The 24,093-nt window shown below is 36.2% G+C and overlaps 1 protein-coding gene across 3 annotated transcripts; it reads right to left on the bottom strand.

Moving 5' to 3' along the window:
• Positions 1–1,826: 1,826 nt before the first annotated feature.
• LOC147396874 (putative galactinol--sucrose galactosyltransferase 2) lies at positions 1,827–15,050 on the bottom strand. 3 transcript variants are annotated; one of them, XM_086452160.1, is made up of 14 exons: positions 14,894–15,050; positions 12,731–12,933; positions 6,609–6,859; positions 6,416–6,506; positions 6,264–6,312; positions 6,068–6,159; positions 5,715–5,825; positions 5,442–5,564; positions 4,412–4,964; positions 4,106–4,173; positions 3,344–3,478; positions 3,020–3,237; positions 2,834–2,922; positions 1,827–2,339 (listed from the first exon to the last, which is right to left on the bottom strand). In XM_086452160.1, exons 2-14 carry the CDS (start codon positions 12,919–12,921, stop codon positions 1,977–1,979), a joined length of 2,334 nt encoding a protein of 777 aa, XP_086308286.1. In that variant the 5' UTR covers positions 12,922–12,933; positions 14,894–15,050; the 3' UTR covers positions 1,827–1,976. The 3 variants fall into 3 exon arrangements, with proteins under 3 accessions (XP_086308286.1, XP_086308287.1, XP_086308285.1); XM_086452161.1 differs by lacking the exon at positions 14,894–15,050 and adding an exon at positions 13,888–13,998; XM_086452159.1 differs by lacking the exon at positions 14,894–15,050 and adding an exon at positions 13,923–13,984.
• Between the last annotated feature and the right edge of the window lie 9,043 nt (positions 15,051–24,093).

Below are 24,093 nucleotides of genomic sequence, written 5' to 3'. Positions count from 1 at the left end.
GGATTTTGGTCGGGTTGGAATATTTCCTTTCCTAATTCCTATGATCAAATATTTTTGGTTCCTACAGTTGGGTTTTAATGCAACATTGGTTTAACTTTTGATTGTGTATAAATCAATGGAAACTTGTTCCCAACAACATGGTCATAGTATTCATCATCATTCACAATTTTAGAACATCAACTTGATCCTTATTTTGTTTCTTAGTTTTATCTGGAATTAGCACACATTCTTGGATCATTGCTTATAACCTCAATCCATGTCATCTTCAACCTTTTGATCACCCTTTTTAGAGTCTTCAATTTGAAGGATCATTGGACTTTATGTGCATGCCTTACTCTAGTGGCTTTTTTGTTTTTTAATGCCGTTACTGCTGCTACTCTTAGATTCCCTCAGATATGCTCATTCTGATTATCTTTGGCTTTCTATTCATATCATCCTAGCACTTTTTTTTTTATTTTTTATTATGGGTAGCCCAGGGAGTATCCCCACCTTTTGGTGAGACTAATTTACCTATGGCGGCACACACCATCGAACACCCTGTCACGTGTTACGGCATGTAAGTAGCCACATTTCTGTGGAGGGGCATGTAGAGATTTGAAGACATGAACTGGGAAGCAAACCCAATCGCTCGTTACCATCTCAGCTACTCCCCTCCCCCTGCGTGTTGGGTAACCCTAGCACTATTTTTGGATATTGTCTTGGGGTATGCTTTTTATGAGATCTATTAGAAGGGTAATCTAGACAGTCCTCTCTTGGTTTGATAAATATTTGAAACAGCCTTGCATTTTCAAACTGATGACATGCCATCCTTGACTATAATCTCGTGTGTGTGATAATAAGGGAATGACTGAAATACCCTGATCTTCAACCTTTTTGTGATCGTTTTCCCCCAAAAACTGTCTTCAACCTTGGGTTCACTGATAATATCTTCATTTGTTCTCCGCATGATTTGATCAAGTAATGGATTTTCTCTACTATTTTGTCATCCCATTGTTGTCTTGCTCGGTTCTCACATTCTTTATGCATAGCAACTTTACTCATTGGTTCATTGGAAGATTTTGGACAAAAGTCTTCAAACGCCTTTGTTGGACAAATCAATAAGAAAAGTTGTTATCCTAGATAGGTTGTGACACAATAGAAAAACCATGGTCAAAGGCCATGACATCCTATCTCAAATATAAACTAATAGGAGCACAAAAAGGAGAATTCAAGCCAACTAATTACAAGGACAATAGAAGAAAGTAGTCTTTCAAGCTCAAAAATATGCAACGTGAACCACATTTGATGCATATTTCTTGAATCTTGCAATTCATACTTGCATTATGAAGTCAACACAAACAATAGGTTGGAACATGGTTTTAAATCTCATCTGAGACTGAGATGTATCGCCCGAGTTAACTCGGTATTGAAGCTGAATGAGACCAACTCACCAAGTCACTTTTTTTATCGAGATTTAGGACTCACGCTCAATTTTTTGAACAAGACGTCTCAAACGTATTGGAAAACTCGTCCAAGACGACTCGATATCGGGCCTGGACAAGACGAGATGCGAAACCGAGTTTTAAGACCATGGGTTGGAGACTGGCAATGTCTATGGTCCAAAAGAGGCCAATGGTTGAGCTGAGCCCACGATTAAACTACATTACGACCTAGAAGAAGCAATTACCTTAAAAGACTAAAGAACTTAGGCTAAGATTTTATAGATCCTAGTAGGATTCATTGTATTCCAATCAAGAAATTTAATAAACTTTATTCTTTCACAAGGGCCATTCTTTGTTAGTGACAAAACCCAAAAGGTTATCTCTAAATCACTCTCATATAAACCATTTTTATGGAAAACTGGAAATCGATTCAAATATGGAACCTTGATAAACAAGATCAAATAACACAAGTCTGCTGGATGATCATAATGACATGACATGGCTTACATAAACCCTTCCTTTTCGAAGGAAGGCGACATTATCTTCTAGTTCTTCCTAAACTTGGATTTCAATAGCCCATCTATACATCTCTTGATCCGGGACAGGGATGATCAAGGTCAGCAGACCGGTATCACCATTGTAGTTGAAGTCGGTCTCAGTGCCACCAACAGTGCACTTCAGAGGCTTCTGGGATGAGTAGGCTCCAAACCGCCCACAACCTCTGACTTCGAGGGCTATTGTTGCAGTTGGTGACCTGTTTTCACTGAGGGAACCCGAAGATTCAGAGGAAACTTCTCCATCAAAAAGTTCTGGTTTCTTTTTCAAAGACATATTGATGTTGAATTCCTCCACGGCTCCGCTGGAGTTGAACATGTCAAGCAGACCTATTGGTGCAAAAGAGATGTTTGTTGTGATTTCCTGATTCATAAGAGAATAAAAATTAGCTTTTACTAACAAATATATATAGGATTCTTTTGGAAATTTTTTTTTTCTATTTTATCTCCCATTTTACACTATTCTCCTCGAGAGAAATCGCAAAAAAAAAAAAAGAGGACTAATAAAAATCATGATTACAGCAAAGTGATTGAAAATAAATAACAAAAACATGACAAAGAAGGCAAAATGTGCTAAAAGTTAGAGATTGAAAACGCCATATAAGAGAGATTACCATAGTTGATTCATGCAATTCTTACTGAAAAAAAGACTATTAGACTGCTTCCTGATTCGAGGCAATGAAGAAGACATATGCAGTTTGTGGCACAAATATCGAGGTTTTTAGATTAACAAAGCCATGCCTACGTATATGTACATAAATTCCTAGCTGTACACCACATACATGTGTTCACAATCTATGATACTAAATATTAGACCATCTTGAAAGAAAATATGTTTGGATTTGCAAGAGGACTCACCTTGAGGGGACAGAAGTGGAGAAGCTCATACTCAAGAACTTTAAGGGTCACTGGCAGTGAAGCACCCTTTGGTAGACGAGTAACCTCTCCTGCAACAGTGAAATTGTGTTAGAAATAATGGTGTGAGCTTTACTAGACTGAAGAATCTTTTGTGGAAAGAATTACCAATCAAGAGAGCTTACAAACCTGATTTATGGGCATAGACGACAGCTTCACCATTCCAGCCAGTACCAGCAACTTGAGAAATAAGCTCAACATCAGTGACACGGACAGAACCAGTGAGGGTTCCAGGCGAAGCATCATGTATAAGTGTCTTCTTGGCTACCTTGCACCACCCGGCACCTTGGCAGTTGAACACACCCACGACGCCCGAATGTTTGTTGACATTCCAAACTTTTAGCAAGCTACACATTGTAGATGCCACCGTGTTTTAGCTGAATAAGCTTTGGATAAATTTCTTAATTGATTCAACTAATCCAAATATGGGAAAGAAAAAAAAAGACAGCAGACCTGGTTCCGTCTCTCGCAGGATCAGCGAAGAGGCAGTCACGAGTGGGCCTTCCAGGGAGTTTGGCCCGCAGCACTGATCCATCAGGAAGGACCAACTTCTTCAGAAGCTCGAAGTCGTGGTGACCTGGTTTGTCACTATTTAAGGCAAAACATTGGGAATTTTTACTAAAGGGACTCCATCTATTTAATAATGATGACATGGACATTAACAACTGTGTCGACACAGGCATGATATATCTGATACAGTGCATTTGAGAGGTCCACAACTTCGACACATCCATACACATGTTTCAGTCAAATTAACTCAATTTTTTTTTTACTTGATAGAAATTTGGAAACAAAACTTATGAAAGTAAAAAAATAAAAATCCTATATATCATAAGTTTAAAACCTTTAGTGTGGAGGTTGAATTACACACACACTCTCTCTTTCAAACCAATAAAATAAAGGGAGGCACCATCCATGGTTTAAAATATTGGAATGTATCGATCGATACATATCGGTATCACCCCAGACCGATACAAAAATTGAATGTTTCGGGAATGTATTGGGTTTTGTATCGAATGTATCGGCCGAAACTGTATCGATTTTTTCATTAACCGAAACATTCAATCGATATGATATTTTAAACCATGGGTGGTGGCACTACCTTACATGTTAGAATGTGTGTTGGGGAGTTTGCACCTTACTTTGAAGTCAGTTAAGTTATTTCTAATCAAAGACTTAACCAAAAGATGTTCTTGGGCATGAATGTCACAATACCTGACATAGATTGCACATCCACCAATTGCTCGAGCAGCCCCATGATATTCAGCTGATGGGTGTAGGCTCTGCACAAAAAATACTTTATCAATGTCTCACCTTCTGCAAGTCAAATGAGTTGTTTTTAAGGTCTAATTAGCATGATATTAATCTTGATGCGAAGTAAGTTGAGTAGACTGTTCATTTGTTCAGGTAGGAGCACTTTAGCTTATGTTGGCCATGAAACTGCTAGACTAGGCAAATGTTTCATCATAGATTATGCCATACCTTTGTACTCAAAAGTAGCCGAGACTTTCATTTACTTACATGGAACATATCCCAATCGGGCTGCATGAATTCGCCAAGGAAAAGAGTATTGTATGCTACTGAAGAAATGTGGATGGTGTGAGAAGCTGGGTCACGAGGGTAGAAATCATCTGATGCTCTCACCACCGAAGTCTGCTTAGAACTATATAGCCCGTCGTTATTGTGGCACATGCAGGCAATGCAGCTGTTGTCCTTGAAATTGCGAGCAATGGAGGCTTCAAGGGCCTGGATGTAGCTGCGAGTGAGGGTAACTCGCCCACCATAACCTGTACCGAGGCTCTCAATGATGTTCTGCACATCAACCTTAACTCCATCAACCCCACAAGAGGCCAGGTAGGCATGGAGTTCGTTGTAGAAGTTGAAGACCTTTTTCGGGTGCACCAGCCCAAGGCCATGGACGGCAAGACTGTCCATAACAATATCTGGCTGGTTGCCCTTTACACCCGGTGATTGGACCGGGTATGCCAATGTACTGTCATAGTGTTCCATACCAGTAGCTGCGGGATTTACCCCACCCCAGTAACCAGCCATGGCATGCCAAGCAAACACAAACCTATGCAGTGCCATAAAAAACGTGTAAATGGAAAATAAGAATTAAACACACACCAGCAGTTAACAAATGCCAATCTTTCAATAGAATCTAAATGCAAACGACACTATCATACATGCACTCTTAAATCTTATAATCCTCCTTTGTTTAGTGGTACAGCGTCACAATTGCTATGGGATTGAGCTACAAGTGTTGTGGATCTTTGTTTTTTAACCCAGTTTAATGGTGGGATCTGGTTGGGTCTTGGTATATAATTTCTCATTAATCTACCAGATTCAAGAATATAATAGATGGTCCTAAAGAAATCTAGAGGTGAACATCACTGCATTCAGCCCAAAATTTTGAAAGACATTGTGCAGTTAAGGTCAAAATTCTCTACGTAAGGACCATTAAGAAAGGAAGCTTTGCTTAATTGTAGAAGGTTTAAATGAAAAAGAATGGAAGAGTATGTTGGATTTGGAGGGAATCACTGATACTTACTTGACGTTGTGATGTTGCTTGGCTTCATCCACGACATGTTTAAGACCTGGTTCCTGGTCATTGTTCTTGTCATTCTTTTGGAACTTTTCATTTTCTTTTATTCCTACGAGTCTGCTGGCAAATCTGTATAAGACCAACAAAAGAATAAACCACATAATTTAGGATCAAATTAAACAGAAAGAAAAGAAAAAGAAACTGAATGCCGCCACAGTTCAATCTAAAGCATTTATTTATTGCTAGCATTTCTCTGTCATGGTAAGAGAAAGATCATACTGTGCTCCTTCTTGAACGACACAGTCCTTGGAATCTTTGACTTCATTACCAATTTGTTGCCACCCATCATCAATGATCAAGAAACGTGGAGGAGTCCCTCCCTCCAATAAACTGTCCAACAATCCAATCAAAAACTCTAGCTTAGTAAAATTTACTTTCCCATATTCACAATGTGTGAAAAAACTTTGGTTGCGAGCTATTGTTCTATCATAACAATTTACTTTGGTCTGAAGTTAAAAAAAAAAGTTCAAACCCTTGAAAATTTTCACCCACTTGTGTTTTGAGCCATGACCCCTGAAAGGAACTTCTAACTACCCACCATACAGGTACAAAGAGATTCCTTATTTTCTTACCTCTTGAGGCCTTCTTGGACCCCCTCAGCTGTGACATCAGTGTAGAAAGCATCCCAAGTGCACCAACCAAACCAATCAATAAATGAAGGCAACTGCAATTACATATAAATTATAGGATTCACCAAATGTGGATTCAAAAAGAGAAGGAATGGTTTTTCTTTTTTTTTTTTTTAATTGCAAGAGACTTCTAACTAACCTTTTTCTTCTCTCGGTGGAGAAAAGTTTGCATGTGTTTTTCTACAGCCCTGTTTGACAGAGAGAAACCCATATGATCTCTCTTCTGGATTACATATTCCAGAGAGAAAATTAAAGACATAAAAGCTAGGTGGGACAAGTAGTAAATCTTACTTCACAGCCTGGTTGATGACTTCGAAGGGATTGGTCCCAGCGTGCATGTAAACCGAGTAAAGCACTTGGTTGGTTTGAACAGCATTATCTCCTGCAAGATATTTCCATTAACGATAAAATAGCTCCACCCAATTCCAAATGACATGGATGGATGTGACTCAGGTATTTTGGTGGTGTTGTATTATGTACTCACCGCTCTCGAGACAAAGCTCTATTTCATTATTTTCATTGCCTTGAAGAACAGCACGGAATTGGCCATCAAGAAGGGGGAGGAAGACAGTATAGATGATGGGGGAGTCTTCTTCAGCACCACCATTGGCAGTGTTGTCCTTGCTCTCTATGAGCATGAACTGGGTCTCAAAGGGAACATCCTTTCCGCAAACCCCCATTCTCTGTGTCATCCACCATAATTTGAATCGAAAGCAGCACATGAATCGTAGTCCACTGTCCGAATACAAAATCATACGAAATTGTAATTTGTTATAAAAAAAAATGGTAACAATAGTCACAAAAATTCCCCAAGGATCAACCGATTAATCAATAATTTATCAATTAAGAGTAGTTCTAGTTATATCCACCTCTTTGTCTCAATGAACCACCTTACCATGTACACCATGCCCAAAATCTCTAAATTCTCTATTTAGCAGCCCAAAAAAATGGATTTATTTGGGTTACTCTGTGCACCAACTTGTTACTATTCATTAAAGTAATTGAACCTCATTTAATGTTCTTCTACCACTCTCATTCTTCCTTCCTAAATCAAAATCAGTTGCAGAGTAGTTCGTCATCATCTTCTTCTTCTTGAATCACCTTTCTCTTTTTCTTCCTTGCATCTACTAAGGTTTCAACAAGGATTTCGTACTAGACTTGTAAGAAAGTTTGAGAGTAATTTCACTTTCTTCCAATTATTTCAACTATTATTTAAAGTTCGAGGGTATTTTAATGAATTTCCTTACAAAATCCAAGCTTAATGCAAGATATCCAAAAATAAATTTGTTCGGAAAGGGAAATAGGTGGGAGTGGAGAGTACTTTGCTGGGATCAATTTAGTCATTTGACTAATTTTTTAGTTGGATTCATTAAGGTGTTGCACTGAAACAAAAAGGTGGGTGCAATGTGAACTCAAATAAATTCTTTTAATTTAAGTTGGTGCAATCAATCTTTGTTTAAAGAGGAATAAGAGTAGAAGAAGAACACTGAATGAGATTCGGTTTCTTTGATCAAGAATAACAAGTGGGAGCATGGAATAACAAATAAATTCTTTTTATTTGGTGCAAAGAGAATTTAGAGATTTCGGGGTGGTATACATAGTAAGTTGTTGCACTGAGAAAAAGGGGGTGCCACTAGAATGACCCCTCCGCATTTCAATAAATATATGAGATACTAAATCCCTATTGATGAGATGGCCAAGACCACGCCTCAGTGAGTGGAGCTCTTGAGCTTGAATCCCACCATAAGGGCTATCCTCGAGGATTTATACCAAAATTACCTGGTGCATGTTGTGGGGGGGAGGAGGACTGCAGATGCCCCAAGGAATAGTTAAGTGCTCTAAGAGGTCTGGATACCTTGGTTCCAATATATATAGGGTAGCATTCGGCAGACAATGTTAGCGGGAAACATTGGGGGACAAAAAATTTCCTATATGGCTTAAAAGTTTCGGATTGGGCTGATTTTTTGTGAAGATGACCTCTATGGTGAGGGGATCATCCTCACAAAAAATCAACCCAATCTGAAACTTCTAACCCCATTGAAAGTGATTTACAAATTAACGGTAAAAGATCGAGGGTCCACGATTCTAAACCACTTTTGATGGGCTTAGAAGTTTCGGTGGCTGATTTTTTTTGAGGATAATCTCCTCACCATAGAGATCATCCTCACAAAAATCAGCCCATTCCGAAACTTCTAACCCATATAGGACAAACGCTGTCTCCCTAACGTTGTCTACCGAACGGAACCTATATATATGTGGATGAAGATCAAGAGCTGATGTGTTTTGTCCTATATATATCATCCTCACCAAAACTCAACCCATTCCGAAACTTCTAACCCTAGTTTACAAGTCAAAAAATCGTGGACCGTCCATTTTTTTTTGTAAACCATCTTTTGATGGGGTTAGCAGTTTTGGAGTGGGATGGTTTTTGCTGAAGATGATATCTCACCATAAAGATCATCCTCATAAAAAATCAGCCTATTTTGCAATTTATAACCCATATAGGACAAAACGCGTTGGCTAAAACATTGGCCAAATAGTTTGCTCTTGATCTGTGCCTACGACACGAACATCCTCTTTGGAGTTAAGAGGGTAACAGAGGAAAAATAATAAAGCTAGAGAGGTATTATTTAAAAAAAATTGGATAAAGAGGGTAAAATAGGAAAATAATAAAGTTGGAGAGGTATTATTAAGAAAGTGGGGTGAAGAGGAAAGACAATAAAGCTGGAGAGGTGAAGTTGAAGGATAGAAGAAGAAATAGAACAAGAAAGAGAACAAAGTTAGGGGTGGAAAGAGGATGAAGAGAAAAAGTAAAAAAGATAAAACCTTTCCTTGAGATAGGTTGTTTAACGGTATTAATCTTGGGATAGAGGGTGGGACCCCCCGTTGTGGTTTGTCCATGCCGTGGGGTTAAAGGGGTAAAAGAGGAAATAAAGTAAAGTTATAGGGGTATTATTGAAAAAGGGGAGAGGAGATGACAACAATAAAAATTGAAGGGGGAGAAGAAGAAAGGCAATAAAGTAGGGTTGTGTGGACCCACCCCATTCCTTTGTCTCAATCTTTATATCCCACAAAACTATAGTTGAGTCGAGCCCACCATTGTGTTTTATAACCAAAATACTCATATATAGTCCCTGCATATTCTTACATTCTCTTTCTCTGTAATCATATTTATGGCATGATGTATTCCTCTATTCGTAATAGTATCATTCAAATTTCATTTCATAAACCTAGCTTTTATAGGGAGTTTTTGTTTTCCCTTTAGTTCCTATGGGATTACTTAGGGGGTTCTTACTAGACTAAAATGTCCGTATAGATGGAATTCTTCCAGCGCTGACCAAGCGAGGGATTTACTAAAAATGGAACGAAATGCTCTTGTTTTGTTCCTCGGTTGAAAAGAGATGTCTTGAGCAATCGGAGAAGCACTTTGATAAACAGATTTGATCTTGACCGACTCAATTAAGGTATTAGTGTTTGTTCTATTAGACAACAAAGATCGCATTTTTTTAACTTCGTTCAAATAAGAGTTGTACCCGTACGGAATTCTTCTGTTTCTCAGTATGATCTCTATCATCATCTCTATTCCCTTTATCAATTCTCCTATCCCACCTAGGTCTATGAATTTCTCTATCAATTCCATTACCTTCTCCTTACCCATGAGGTTCCAACATTTGATCCTTAATTGACCTAGGAGTTGTTCCCGGGCATCCTCAATAAAAAGGTTCTTATACACCCCAACCCCATCCCTTGGAAAGAAAAAGGTAGCACCGAAGAAAGGAAAGAGCGAGATGGTTGTTTTAGTTGTTCCCTCAAATCGAAGGTCATTCGCTTGGTGAATGAAGTAGGTCAACCTCTATTCGGTTTTAGCCAAATTATATATCTATATAATAAAACACAATGGTGGACCCCGCTCAGCTACAATTTTGTGGGATATAAAGACTGAGACAAGTGAGTGAGGTCCACACAACCCCACTTTATTTCCATTCATCTTACCCCCCTTCAACTTTATTTTCTTTCCCCTGATGTGAATTTCTTTTCTCTTTTACCTCTTTAACCCTAAAGAGGATGTTTATACCGTAATAATAAAACACAACAGTGGACCCCCCTTAACTATAATTTTGTGGGATATAAAGATTGAGATAAAAGAGTGGGGTTCAAACAACCCCACTTTATTTCCTTTCCTCTTCTCCCCATTCAACTTTATTGTCTTTCCTCTCCTTCCCCTTTTTCAATAATACCCCTCTAACTTTATTATACTTTATCTTTTACCCCTTTAACCCAAATAGGATGTCGGTGCCTATATAATAAAACACAATAGTGGACTCCACTCCAAGATTCATACCCATAAACAACATATCTCAACGACAGTTGTCCCTCATCTATCTTCTCTCTTCATCCATTTCCCAAGAATACCCCCAACTTTATAGATTTTCCTCTTCTCCCCCTTTTCCAAGAAAATCCCTTCAACTTTATCCCCATTTTTTCAATAATACACTATTCAATTTGATTGTCTTTCCTTTTTTCCCCCTTCTAAAATAATACCCTACTAATTTTACTATATTTCCTCTTTTACCCCCTTTAACCCCCAAAGAGGATGCCCGAGATACCTTTTTGTTTTCAAACTGATGGCATTACCCACTTGACCTATGTCTTCTGTGAGAAATAAATGAAAGATGGCCTAAATGCCCTTATCTTCAAGATCTAGCTAAAAACACTTGATTGCTCCCCCCCCCCCCCGCCCCTTGCAGAAAAAAAAAAAAAAAAAACCCTATTGTACTCAACTTCTAGGGTTATAATTTTTACCTTCATCCTCATATTTGAGGTTCTATCTCCTTGAACCCTCCAAATCTCAAGAATAAGATTGGATTTTTGGGGAAGCAAGAGATGATGGGTTTTTTAGCTAAAAAATCAAGGTTTTTCTCAAGAGGTTCAAGAGGATGAATGGAAGACAATTTAAATCATTTTCTACGAGTTTCTCAAGAAGACCAAGGTCAAGGGGCACGTCATCATTTTTAGAATATGGGGGGTATCTCAAATATTCACTAAAACATGAAGGGGTAATTCTAAATCACCCTACTAAAACCATTATCTCTTTTTTTTTCTTTTCTTTTTTTTTCCTTTAGGGCGTTACACTTGCACGTACCATATGTGCTCTATGAACTCACTTAAAGAGAAAAAAGTGATGAAATGACCAAATTGACCCTAACAAGAAACTTTCCACACCCACTTTAAAAAAGGTTAACCTTTCTTCAATAGGAAGCTACTGAAATTTCCATTGTGACTCAGTAGGATCCTACCGAATCTAACACAATAGGTTCCTTATCAAATCTTTCTAAATTGATTTGATAGGAACCTACTAAATCTCTATTGTAGTATTCAGTATTGACCTATCGAATGAAGTTTTGTTCGATTTTTTTTTTTTATATCGAAATTTCATAAAAATCCCTAGATCAGGAGTAGCTATGGTCATTTATAGCTCATTTTGCAAGTCCTAAGGGTATTGCTTTATGTATCACGAAATCTCGTTGAAACACTTGTTGAAAATTTTCATAGATGCAAATAAGAAGAATAAAAGAGAGTGAGTATATATGTGGAGAAGAATGAGGAGAGAGAGAGGACAATGAAGAAGAACAAATGAGGTTTGAGGGGGAGCACAGAGTAAATGAATGAGGTTGAGGTAGTGAATGTGTCGAGACGAGCGGGTTTTGGAGGTGCAAAAAGTAAGTGGCTGCATAGAGCACAAATGGTGGGTGCAAGAACCCTTTTTTTCATTTTTTTATACAAATTTGAGTTGTGCCACTAGCCCACATAATTTTTCATAATACTATTTATGCCCACTTACTAAAATTCTCAAGAGTCACTGAACGAATTTTGATAGGTTATAACCAAACTTGTTTTAGCTGATTCAGTAAGTACCTACTGTACATTATAAAACCAACTCGGTATGTAATGACATACCAAATACAAAGATTTACAAGAGAAAATTTTGTTTTGTAGGTAACTACCGGTCGTTACAAAACATATTTGATAAGTACCTATCAAACATAACTTTCTCGTGTAAATCTCTGGTTCAATATGCCAATGTTGAATCTTTGTGTATAGGATCAATAGGTATGTGCTGAACCTTGAAATAATATTTCGGCACTAGCATACCGAACCTTTCACACATAAATTTTTTCATGTGAATGATTTCGAGTCGATTGATTTTTGCGGTGTTAAGAGAAAAAAGCATAAGATCAAAGAAGGAGAAGACCCTCATTGAAACTGAGAGAGAGAGGGATGGTGGAGAAGAATGAAGAAAGGACAGAGAAGATGGTAAGATGATTAGGATTTTCATTCCGTAGAATAGATGAAGGTGGGCACCCAGAGTAATACAATAAGGGTATATATGTGTAATTTATCTTTTCATATTTAAAAATTCCACATGAAGGGGCCTAAAAAATTCCTGGTTGTGATTATAGTAACTGAAAAACACTATCTCAGCAGGTTTGTTTGGCTAAATGCGTCACCACGTACACTTTTTGCAACAAATAAATTAAAAACTTGAGTAAAATAGCTGTTTAGCATCATAGAATGATAGAAGTGGGTGATGAGAGAGATACTTACTCAAGCGTGCCAATGGGAAAAACATGAAGACTTTTGCTAACAGACGACGTGGCACCAATGAAAGCACCAGCTACTAACCCCACACCTGACCCTGGAGTCAAAATAATATTTTCTGGTACACTTGTCAATATGGTCTTCCCATGAACCACAAGTTCCCCATCGTTGATCGAGATCTTCGGTGTCACCGTCATTTTCGATTGTAACTGCTCCATCAGTTAAACAAAGAACGTAAAAAAAGATTCATCTTATATGACTTATTTAATAAAAAAATTAATAATATTTGAGAACTGTTATTGGCACCCCAACTTTTACTTGTTGCATACTAATTTATTAAATTATTTATTACACCCTAATTAAAGATCAAAACACACCCTTCAAACATTACAAAGGTTTGGCTCAAACTATAAACATCATAACATGTGTTCAATCTTAATAGTTGCTTTCAATTATGATTAGGCTCATATAAAATTTTAAATAAAAAAAAAATACCTCAAAAAAGATAGAAATCTAACAAAACAATGAGAGAGCTTCTATTGACACCTCAACATTTACTTATCTCAATCATTCACTTATTTTATTTTTAATTGAGATGTAATAAGTAAAATTTGGGGTGCCAATAATAGCTATCTAATATTTACGTTAAATAATTTAGCCTTGCAGAGGCATTAAGTAATTTAATCATCAGCTGTTAAAACCCCAAAAATAATACAAATACACATCAGGTTTGGTGATGACAACAAGTAGGTAGAACAAGTGTACCACTCACATCCCATGAGAAGTTGAGGGGTCAGTTTTCCTCACAGTGTTCGTGATAAAATCAATTTTTACCTCAATTTTATCACGATAAACTGGCCATCTTCGCTTGCATGTTATTTTATCACGACAAATTGATTTAAAAAGTACTCTATTTCACTCTTTTTGATTGGATCTGCTTCTGGCGTTAACAGGGCTTCCAAGTAGCAGGTCAGTGGAAAAAAATATTTCCAGCCAAAGCTGCCCATGAGGAAACTATCTACTCAAGAAAATCATTTTCTAATGAATTCGCAAAATCTTTTCTTTCTTCCATGATTCCACACCGGAGAAGGACACATACAAAATAGAATAATTTACCAAAATAACTTTAAAAAGTTAAAATTTATCTAAAAGAAACATTTTACCGAGAGAAATCCAGTAAGACAGAAAATTAAGTTACTTTGATTTTCTGATCTGTTCTTCTCTCAACAAAGTATCGCCATCCCATCTAAATCGGAACTTTTTGACTCGCGAATCTATCAAGAAAAAGTATTAAAAAGCTTAAAGCTATAAGATGGGAGATTCATGAAAATAACGTTACGAAAAGGTCGCAATTCGAACATATTTGTTAATGAAAATTAGGTTTCTGAGAAATGAAAAGTTGGTGAATTTTTAATTTAAAAGAAAAAAATAATAAATATACGAGATTTCACCAAAATTCTCGTTTTTTAACGTCGAAGAGCTTTGTGATTTGAATCTGAACAAGGAAATGAGTTTAGGGCTTCGAAATCAACAGATCTGTAAAGATATCGAAACCGTAAACCAGCAAATTCTCCAGATTTACACAAAAACAAAAACAAAAAACAAACAAAAATCGCTAGAAGAGCAAGAGAGAGCGTCTATAGTCACTCCTTGATGCTTTCTCCAAACAAATCTGAAGAACACCTTAAGCTCATGCTTATCGCAACAACATAGAAGAACTAAAATTTTACCCAAGAAAACATCTAATTTCTTCAAAAATCAATCATAAAATCTCCAAATCGAACATTTTATATATAAAGAAAAAAAAAACATCACATCATCATTTCCAGGCGAAATCACTACAGCATTTGCTTCTCCAAATCTTAATCCACATTGCGCCAAAACCGATCAAACAAATTTCTCAAAAATCATCGCAAACGAACCGAAACAAGAAGAGAAATCTTATAACTTGAACCAAATGACAAAATCTCCAAATAGAACATTTATATGAAAAAAAAAAAAAAAAAAAACGTCATTTCCAGGCGAAATCTCAACAGCATTTACATCTCAAAATCCTAATCTCCATTGTACCAAAACCGATCGCATAAATTTCTAAAAATTCCTTAAAAAATCACTTAAAACGAACCGAAACACCAAACAGAAAACTTTGTAAACTCAAACTAAACTCACCAGAAAACCGATTCTCTAACTTCAATCGGTAAAAGTGCATTCTAGTGGGAATGATTATAACGAGGCCGGACAGCTTTTAATGCTGTCTGAACGTTAAAGGTCGACCAACTCTTCTAATTTGATTTCATATTATTTTGACACGTGGCAATCTCCTTGTTCTACGTCTTCGATTTAATATACTTTAAATTTAATTATTTTAATCACGCCGTTAAATTCCAAATCAAGTTTTTGTTTCTTTCTCAAGAAAGCAAATCCGATTTAATTTGCATGATTGCATCTCCCAAACCTCGTGATAACGGCCCTCGTAACGTCTAAAAAGTATACCGTTAGTCATCGTTATCTATTAGTCATAATAAATAAATAAATAAATAAAATCTCCAATAATTTTGTTCATAATTTATCTAGAGCTGCATTATTAATTCATGACAATAATTTTGTTCCGTAATCCAGTTTAACACGCCAGCAGGGATTAGATAAGTTCGTTAAATATCATGTTGGGCCTAGGACTGGCAATGATTCAAATTATACCCGATGTCACAGTAGATTCGATCCGAAAAAATATGAAAATTTGGATTTCGGATCAGATTCGGATGTACCCCAATCCGTTTTAAAAAAAAATTCGAACCAAATATATTTTAATTTCTTATATTCTTAATTTTGGATTTTCTCAATACTTGTAATTTGAAAAGTGGAATTTTTTTTTTAATGTTTCGGAGCATTGAAAATTTGAAAATAAGGCATGTGTTTGGTACAAATCAATACAAAACTGTCAATCATGATTGGGACCACATGCCTTCAAGTTGATGAGTACGCATTTATTGTTAACAAATTTTTGTGTTAAGTTGATGAACCATTGGCATGACGCCATGTGTATTGCAAAAGTAAGTGCGATTGGTAGGTAGAGAGAATTTTTGAATGGTTAAAATTTTCATTTTAAATAATTTTCAATGCACGTGTGCATCAAATGATTGATTCATCGGCTTAGCACAGAAATTTATTAACAACAAATGCATACTCAAGTTGATCAAGTTCAGATTGGTACAAATTTTGGGTTGGTGGCCTTAATATCACAAATCACAAATGTGAGTAGCTAGCACAACATTTCTAGCAAATTAAAGTTATAAATGGGATGCAAATTGGATCGGGTTACGGTCTAATTCGATACTAATAAAAAATTTTAAATCACAATGAATAGGGACTTGGTTTTAAAAGTCAACCGAGATGGATATGAGATTATGAGTCTTTACAAGAAATCGAGTAATCATCATTTTTTAATATTTCATAAGTGAGTTTTATTAATTAAGTGAAAGGTGTGGCCAAAGTTACAACACATCAAAATAAAAACTAATAGGAAACGCGATTGACCAAATCCCATCTACCTATTCCAAACTTTTTTGTCCATATAAGACAAAACACATTGTTATATTGTATGTCGACAGATATTGGCCCTATGTACATAATTGATTGGATTTTCTTTTCAAAATCAAATCATCTATATTGTAAAATACAATTGTCGAGCCCACTTTATGGGAGGAAATCTTTTATTCGGTTAGGACAAACATTCCATCCATCTATAATTTTTGTGAGACTCATTTTACTGTCTTTCTTCTTCATTCTCTCTAAATTTACTATTCCTCTTTTACTCTTTTAACTCATTTTATTATTTTATTATTTTTAATCTTTTAACCTCAATTTCTTTTAATGATACATCATAAAAAAAAAATTCACTTTTACCCCCCCCCCTTAATCCTAAAGAGACGCTCGTCCTTTTCAAGAATACCCATTAAATACTGTATATTATCTTTCCTCTTCTTTCCTTAGTTAGATGCCAACTCTATTGGTACTTGTCGACTTGAGAAGGATTCACACTATTTGGCAATCCAGAGCCGTACATATTCATCCCAAAGTACTCTTGCTTGGTACAGATTAAATAAATAAATACCTCCACAATATGCATAATAAATATCAGGGGGAGTAACATATTTTAAATTTATACACGTGAGAGAGATAATATTTTTAAAATTTTTAATCAAAATAAAATTACATTTTAAGAGAAATGGTTGCAATGAAATAGTAAGTACCTTGATTTGTGCTCTACCAAAATTGTGAAATTATCCTAAATAATAATATTATCATGGATTGGCAATGTACGAACATTTTTGGAAAAAAGTAATCAACTTATTGAACATCATAAAATACCCATTTTCTTTATATAAAGATTGGCAATGCCCGTCATTGTTTCAAAAAAAAAGAACTTGTTATAATTGACTAGAGTCAAGACTCCCCCATCATCCAGAAAAAAAAATATAATGTCTACCCATAAAAAATGTTATAATTATTTGTATATAAATGTATAGGATTACTAAGTAATTGTAAATCGAGTTAAGGGGTTACCTTGTATGAGTGTACGAGATAGATGATTCATACAAGTCGACTTGATATCACTAGGGTCCAAGACGAAGCGAAACAAAATATCGAATTTTAAAACCATGGTTTCAATTGATATCAAACATTAGAATGTCACCCCCCCGGGTCTTGTAACTGAAGTAGATTGGTTTTCAAATAAATAAATACCAATAATCTTAAGTTTTATATTTGGGTTGGGTTCAAGTTAACTAAGGAAATAGTGCATAATCTTGATTGTGTAAACACAACATCTTTATTTCTTTATTTATTTATTTTGGATAATCGGATATCCCTGTTGATAGTGAATCGGACCTGTATCTAGGCTTTGCCGAAATCCATAGACCATGGTATTGTCCAAGGACTAGTCGTGGGGAACGTGCAACACTCGCATATCACACACACCAGGTAAGTGAGGGTGCACCCTCGCGGGTAGCCCCTGAGGAATTAATGCTCATACAGTGTATCAAATTCACGATCTACAGGCATTTACCGCTTATCGATCCAACATTGCCATTGAGCCAACCCCCTAGAGGCTTGTAAACACAAAACCTACTGATTGACAATCACCATCAGAAGATATGTATTATTGGGATACACATAAAATGGCAATCGTTAGATGTTGAATTTACATCATTTTTTGAGCCAAGAGAATCCGAACCTTTATATTTATAAAATTATAAATTGAAATAATTAACAATATGCCAAGTCCACTTTTTGGCTATTAGGTATTGGAACAAATAGAAACTATAACCATTATATATAATGGGTTTTGTTTACATGTGCCCTTGGGGCACTTGTTAAAATGCATTAAATTCACCTCAAAACTTTATTTTTCTACAAAAAAAATATCCTAAAAATTACTTTTTCTATAATAAATAAATAAATAAGCCCTCAAATGCTTATTTTCAAGGTGTATTTAATACATCTTAACATGTACCCTTTGGACACACTTTAACAAAACTCATGTATAATTGATGAGTCTCGTTAACATGTGCCCTAAATACACCTTGGAAATAAGCATTTGGGGGTATTTTTGGTATAAAAATATCTTTTGTGGGCATTTTTTTTAATAAGAAATTCAATTCCCAATGTGTATTTATTGCACTTAAACTTTCGCCGATAGGGCATATGTTAACAAAACCCATAATTGATTTTGACAAATTCTATTGTCACACTAATTTTTGTTAATGCCACCCCAATTTATATATAAATCAATACACATCTTGGGGTGGTGTTAGCAAAAGTTGGTGTGACAATAGAAGCTCTCTTGATTTAGGTTTTGAATTATTTATTTATTTTTTTCAAAAATTAAAGGGGGGTTAGGCAGACCCCCAACTAAAACACAGAAGACCCTTACATTCTTTCATAAGTGTGATGGTCTTGAGACTACTAGGGAGGCTTAAAGGATCCAACCTAATGCTACCAGTGGCAGTACGGTACTTAGCTAGGAAATTAGTAGCTTGATTTGTCTCTCTAAAGCAGAAGGAGAAGTCAATCTTGTAGAATAATGATACTCTAGTTTTGATGGCTTTGACCAACTTCTCTTCTTTCCAAGGGGTCTTGTTGAGGCCATTGATGTAGTCAACAGTTGTTTTTGAGTCCGTTCTAACATTCAGAGATCTAATGTGAAGAGTATCTGTCATGTCCAAACCTTTTAGGATCGCTTGAAACTTATGGAACAAAATCGATTCCCCAAGTGTGGTTTCCACCAAGGCTCTTAATGTTTTTTTTTCCTTGGTCATATCTAATTATAGATCTTTTTCCCCCGACTTTACCTCTGAAGGAGCCATTCAAGTTGAGAGCACATTCGCCTTGAAAAGGTTTAGTTCATTTGCATCTCATGACGTCTTTTAACTCGAATTAGGTAATGATGTTCCAAGAGTTCACAAAATCTCTATTTGCAGCGTTGTCTTCAATGGCTGTATCCATGATTCTAGTTTTAAAGATAACATCGCTAATTATGAAGTTTTCCAACAAATTTGAGGGAAGGAAGCTATTTTTGAAAATCATTATGCATCTTTCCAACCATATGTGGTATGAATGCATTAAAAGAGAGATTTTTAATAAGGAAACTTAGGGAGTTCCCCTTGATGTGGTTGCTCAGTCAGAGTCCTAGTCTCCTGTTTGAGTTGTTGATGTTGCTTCTCCTTAACAGTCTCTACCACAGCCCAAAGGCATAGTCACATCTAAAGAATGTGTGGCTTTCGTTTTTAGGAACATTCATGCAAAAATAGCAGTTCAAGCGTTGGGTAATTCCCATGGCCATTAGTTTGTCTTGGATTTTGAGACCCTTGTCCAGTCTAATCCATGAGGTAGCACTATGTCTCTTGATGTTGTTAGGGACTAAACAAGTTTGTGCCAAGTGACTTGTGGGTTGGTTTGTTGCAAGTGTATACACCCCATTTTCGTACTCGCCTGACTAATCAATTCGTCAATCCGATTGCAACGATTCCCAATGATGGATGAATATTCCAATGTTTTTATTTGTTACTAGATATGTTTCAGAAATTCAGATGAGGCATCTCAAACCAACAAAACTATAAAAACCACGCTACGCTAGGAAAATATAATCCCAAAAACATAGAAATTATTATTTTGCGGACAAAAAGAAGCTTTACAATAAAAATCACTAAAAAATAATCAAATTACCAAAAAACCCCTAACATCAAAACATCCTTAGAACCCTCCTTACGCTTAGGAAAATCCATTCGAACACATAAAATAACAAAGTGAAACCAAATAAACTATTTCGCCAATTTTCACCAAATTCGATAAAATTACAAAAATACCCCTCATAGGGTTCATAATCATTTCATGTCAAAAATTTTTATAAGTGACAAACCGATAATCCCATCGAATTCCTTACGAAAAATAGATTCCAAAATATCTCGGAACATCGAAAAACTACTTGAAACGCAAAAATTCTCTTCGGGGGTAAAATAGTAATTTTTTAATATAAAAAAATTTAAATTTTAAAATTAATAAATAAAACATTAATTAACGTAATATAAAATATTAATAAAATTAATTTAAAAATCTGAATCAAGAAAATTAATCAATCAGGCCCTCAGGCAAAATTGTTGATGGTTGTCCACTTATTTAAATGGAACCCCTGATATTTATTAAAAGATCCCTCCATTTAAGGGCTTAAAGAATTAAAATATAATCAAGGGGGGTTCTCCAGAAATTAAAAATATATTCTTTCACTGTACGCAAGATTAAAAAACCTAATTTAAAATATCAAGTCAATCTCATAAGACTTAAGTCAAAACCCTAATTAAAATCCTAATATAAAGAAACCTAGTCAATCAAACAAAACTTAAGTCAAAACCCTAATTCACCTTATCTAAAAGGAGACCTAGTCAAACCCTAACAAAATCTATAAATAGAAGCCTCCACAACCTAATTTCGCAGGTCAAAATAAATCTTAGAAAAAATAAGTCAAAAAGTCTCCCTAACCTTCTCCAAACCTTAATTTTGAAGTCATAACTCCTTACCTATCATCCAAACCCTAGCTTTTACTCAAAAAACCCTCAGAAACCCTCCAAAAATACCAAGAAATTCTTTTTAAAAGTTAGAAAACACTTAGATCTAGAAGAAATATACTTCAATTTGGAGATCAGAAACAGATCCAATAATGGAAGAATAGCAATGAAACTTATACAAGGACACTCTCTACCAGTACTGAGAGAATCGTCGTAATTCGTTAGGTAATTATTTTTATTATTTTTAGTTTTATTTTACAATGTATTATTATTTGAAAAAAGTATAGACCGACGTTTGCTGGGCAAGGTTGGTGCCTAACACCTTCCAACCCTATAACCTGATCCCTAGACCTATTCTCTTTGTAGATCAGTATCTTATCTATTGGTAGAGTCAATATTTGGTTTCTAGACCGTAATAACTAGGTGGCGACTCTCAAACCTCAAAAATCAAAAGCGGATCCGCACACCCTAGGAATCGAGGGCACTTTCAGTAAGGTTTTGTAAGCAGATTTCAATGTGAAGTCATCTTTCGGATTTGGTTTCCATATCACTTTGTCATCTTCAGTGCCATCAATCTCCAAGGTTCTAATGTTGTCTCATATGGGCCCCCTGCAAATAGATGCATATGGAGGATCCATGAGTTTTGGCGAATCAATGAACTCACCTTTGCTTCCCTCTAAAACCTTAGTCTATGTTGGTTTCTTGTTGCCTGTTGTGCATCAAAATCCCTTCAGAACTCCAAGGATCATGCCATATGTAGGACTTGCTGCCATCCCTAATTCTGTGTCAGACCAGATTTTGAAAAGCTTTCTTGTGTTGGAGCATTTTCCTTTACATCTAGGAGGCTTCAATGAAAGTGAGAATGGTTCAGAAGTGTCTTTCTTTGATCATGTTTCTCTGAATCCAATTAACCCATAGGCTCTCATTGTTTGATGCAATGTTTCATACCTGCCTAGCTATGATAGCTTTATTTTAAAGAGTTAGATCATAGAAGCCCTGTCCTCCTTACCTCTTATTCCTCGCTGCCTTCTTCCAACTGATGCAATGCATTTTGTTTCCCATGTCAAACCCTGCCCATAGGAATGTAGAGCATAGTCTCTCTAACTTTTTTAGGGCTTACTTAGGCAGCATAAGCACACTAGTCCAGAATACCTGCATGCTGCTAAGAATATACTTTATTAGTTCAATTCGGCCAACCAATGATAGGAATCTTGCCTTCCAAGTATTGATTTTATTAGAAAGCTTGGTAATTAGAAGTTGGTAGTCAAATAACTTTAGCCTTATTGATATAAGAGGAATTCCAAGGTATCTGACAGGAAAATGTCCTTCAATTATCTGAAGCTCCAAGGTAATCTTCATTTTTTTCCTATCCTTGATACTAGAGTAGTATATATTGCTCTTGTTCACATTCATCTTGAGCCCAGAGGTTTTGTCAAACCAAGTCCCTCATTCACAGCTTCAACCAAGGAGAGGTTGCCCTTAAAGAATATCATTAGGTTTCTACAAATATAAGGTGATTGATTTTGGGTTCTTGGTACCTTGTCATTAGCTCGAGCTTCCTCTTGTTAGTGAGGTCTAGTAGTTTGACAAAGAGAAGCTTCATTACAATAACTAATAAGTAAAAGGATAGTGGGTCTCCTAGGCGAATCTCTCTTCTTTCAAGGAAGTAACTTTTGAGGTTTCCATTGAGTGAGATAGAGTACATGGGGGAGGACAGGCAGTCCCAAATCCATGTAATGAAGTTCTCAAGGAATTTCATGTTCTCCAAGCAATAAGTGATTACCTCCCAAGAGACTAAGTCATAGGCTTTCCTCGGATCAATTTTAGCAACACACTTGGGGGCTTCTCTGTCTTTATGGAAGTTCCTAACAAGCTCGTGGGAGAACGTGATATTATCTCTGATCGATCTCTCTTTGATGAAGGTTGATTGGTAGGGGCTGATCAAGTTGTTGATGGTGCTTTGATTTTGTTCGTTATGATCTTAAAGAGGCATTTATAAAGAACATTGTAGTAAGCTATTGGTTTAAACTCATCAACATATGTAGGCCTGCCAATTTTGGGCACTAGAGTAATGGCAATGGCATTGGCTTCTTTGACCAGCTTCCCCCTCTGGAAGTAGAATTGAATGGCATTGACTATATCTCTGCTAATTAGGTTCCAAGACTTTTGGTAGGAGTATGCAGCAAACCTATCAGGGCCAAAGGCCTTATCTCCATCCATTAAAGAAAATGGCTTCTCTAATTTCATTCTTCTCAATAGGAAGAGTAAGCATGTTAGTAGAATAGGCATCTAACTCCTTGAGTTGGATATCCTAGTCTTGAATCTCGATGAGATAGTAAGTTCCATAGAGTTTGTTGTAATAGCTAAGGATTTCTTGTTCCAAATCTTCTTCATTGTCGAGCTAAACACCATTGTTGTCTTATATTGAGGAAATCATGTTGCGAGCACTTCTAGCTAACATGGATTTGTGGAAGAAAAAGGTGTTCAAATCTCCAAGTTTTAGCCAATTGATCTTGGATTTCTGTCGGCATGTTTCCTCTTTCTTAGCCACCTCCTGATATTGAAAGGCAATGTTCCTTTCCTCATCAACAAGCTCCTTGTTAAGGGGTTGGTCTTGGATAGCTTGCTAGACTCTTTCCAGCTGCTTATAGGTGATCTCTGAGATCTTCTTATCCTCGTTAAAATGTTGGGAACTCTAAGCTTTGAGGATTGCCTCAAGCCTCTTGAGTTTCAACACAACTTTATACATTGTGTTGCCTCTTATGGGCTCTTCCCAACCGACCTTAACAACTTTTTGGAACTTTTCATCTTCCATCCAAAAGTGGAAAATTTTGAAGGGTTTTAATCTTATATTGTTGCCATTGCCCAATCTAATAGACATTGGGTTGTGGTCAGATATTCTTGAGGGGTAAAATTCAACTTCGGAGCTGTTGGAGGATTCGACCCAATTTATGTTGGTTAACACCTTATCAAGCTTCAATAGGATTTTTTTGTTATCTTACTTGTTACACCAGGTTAGGTGGCAACCCTTGGCTTTCAAGTCCATTAAGTTGGTGTTTTGTAGGCATTCCATAAAGTCTTTAACATTAGCATTTGCAGCTCTTTTGCCTCTAAGTTTCTCCCTTGCAGAAGTTATTATGTTGAAATCTCCATCACTAGCCATGGGATGTCAGTGTAGGCAGCCATACACTCCAGCTCTTTCCATAACCTCTTCATTTCTTGTATGTATTTGAGGCATAGATAATAGTCAACATTAATTGGACTCCTTCTTTCACTTTCCCCTAAAGAAAAATCATGTGATATGGCTTG

This window comes from Akebia trifoliata, chromosome 8 (genome assembly GCF_017979445.1).
Source record: "Akebia trifoliata isolate Shusen 1 chromosome 8, ASM1797944v1, whole genome shotgun sequence".
Lineage (NCBI taxonomy): Eukaryota > Viridiplantae > Streptophyta > Magnoliopsida > Ranunculales > Lardizabalaceae > Akebia > Akebia trifoliata.
The sequence above is the reverse complement of the archived record's forward strand: the minus strand, read 5'-3'. Positions and strand labels throughout refer to the sequence as shown.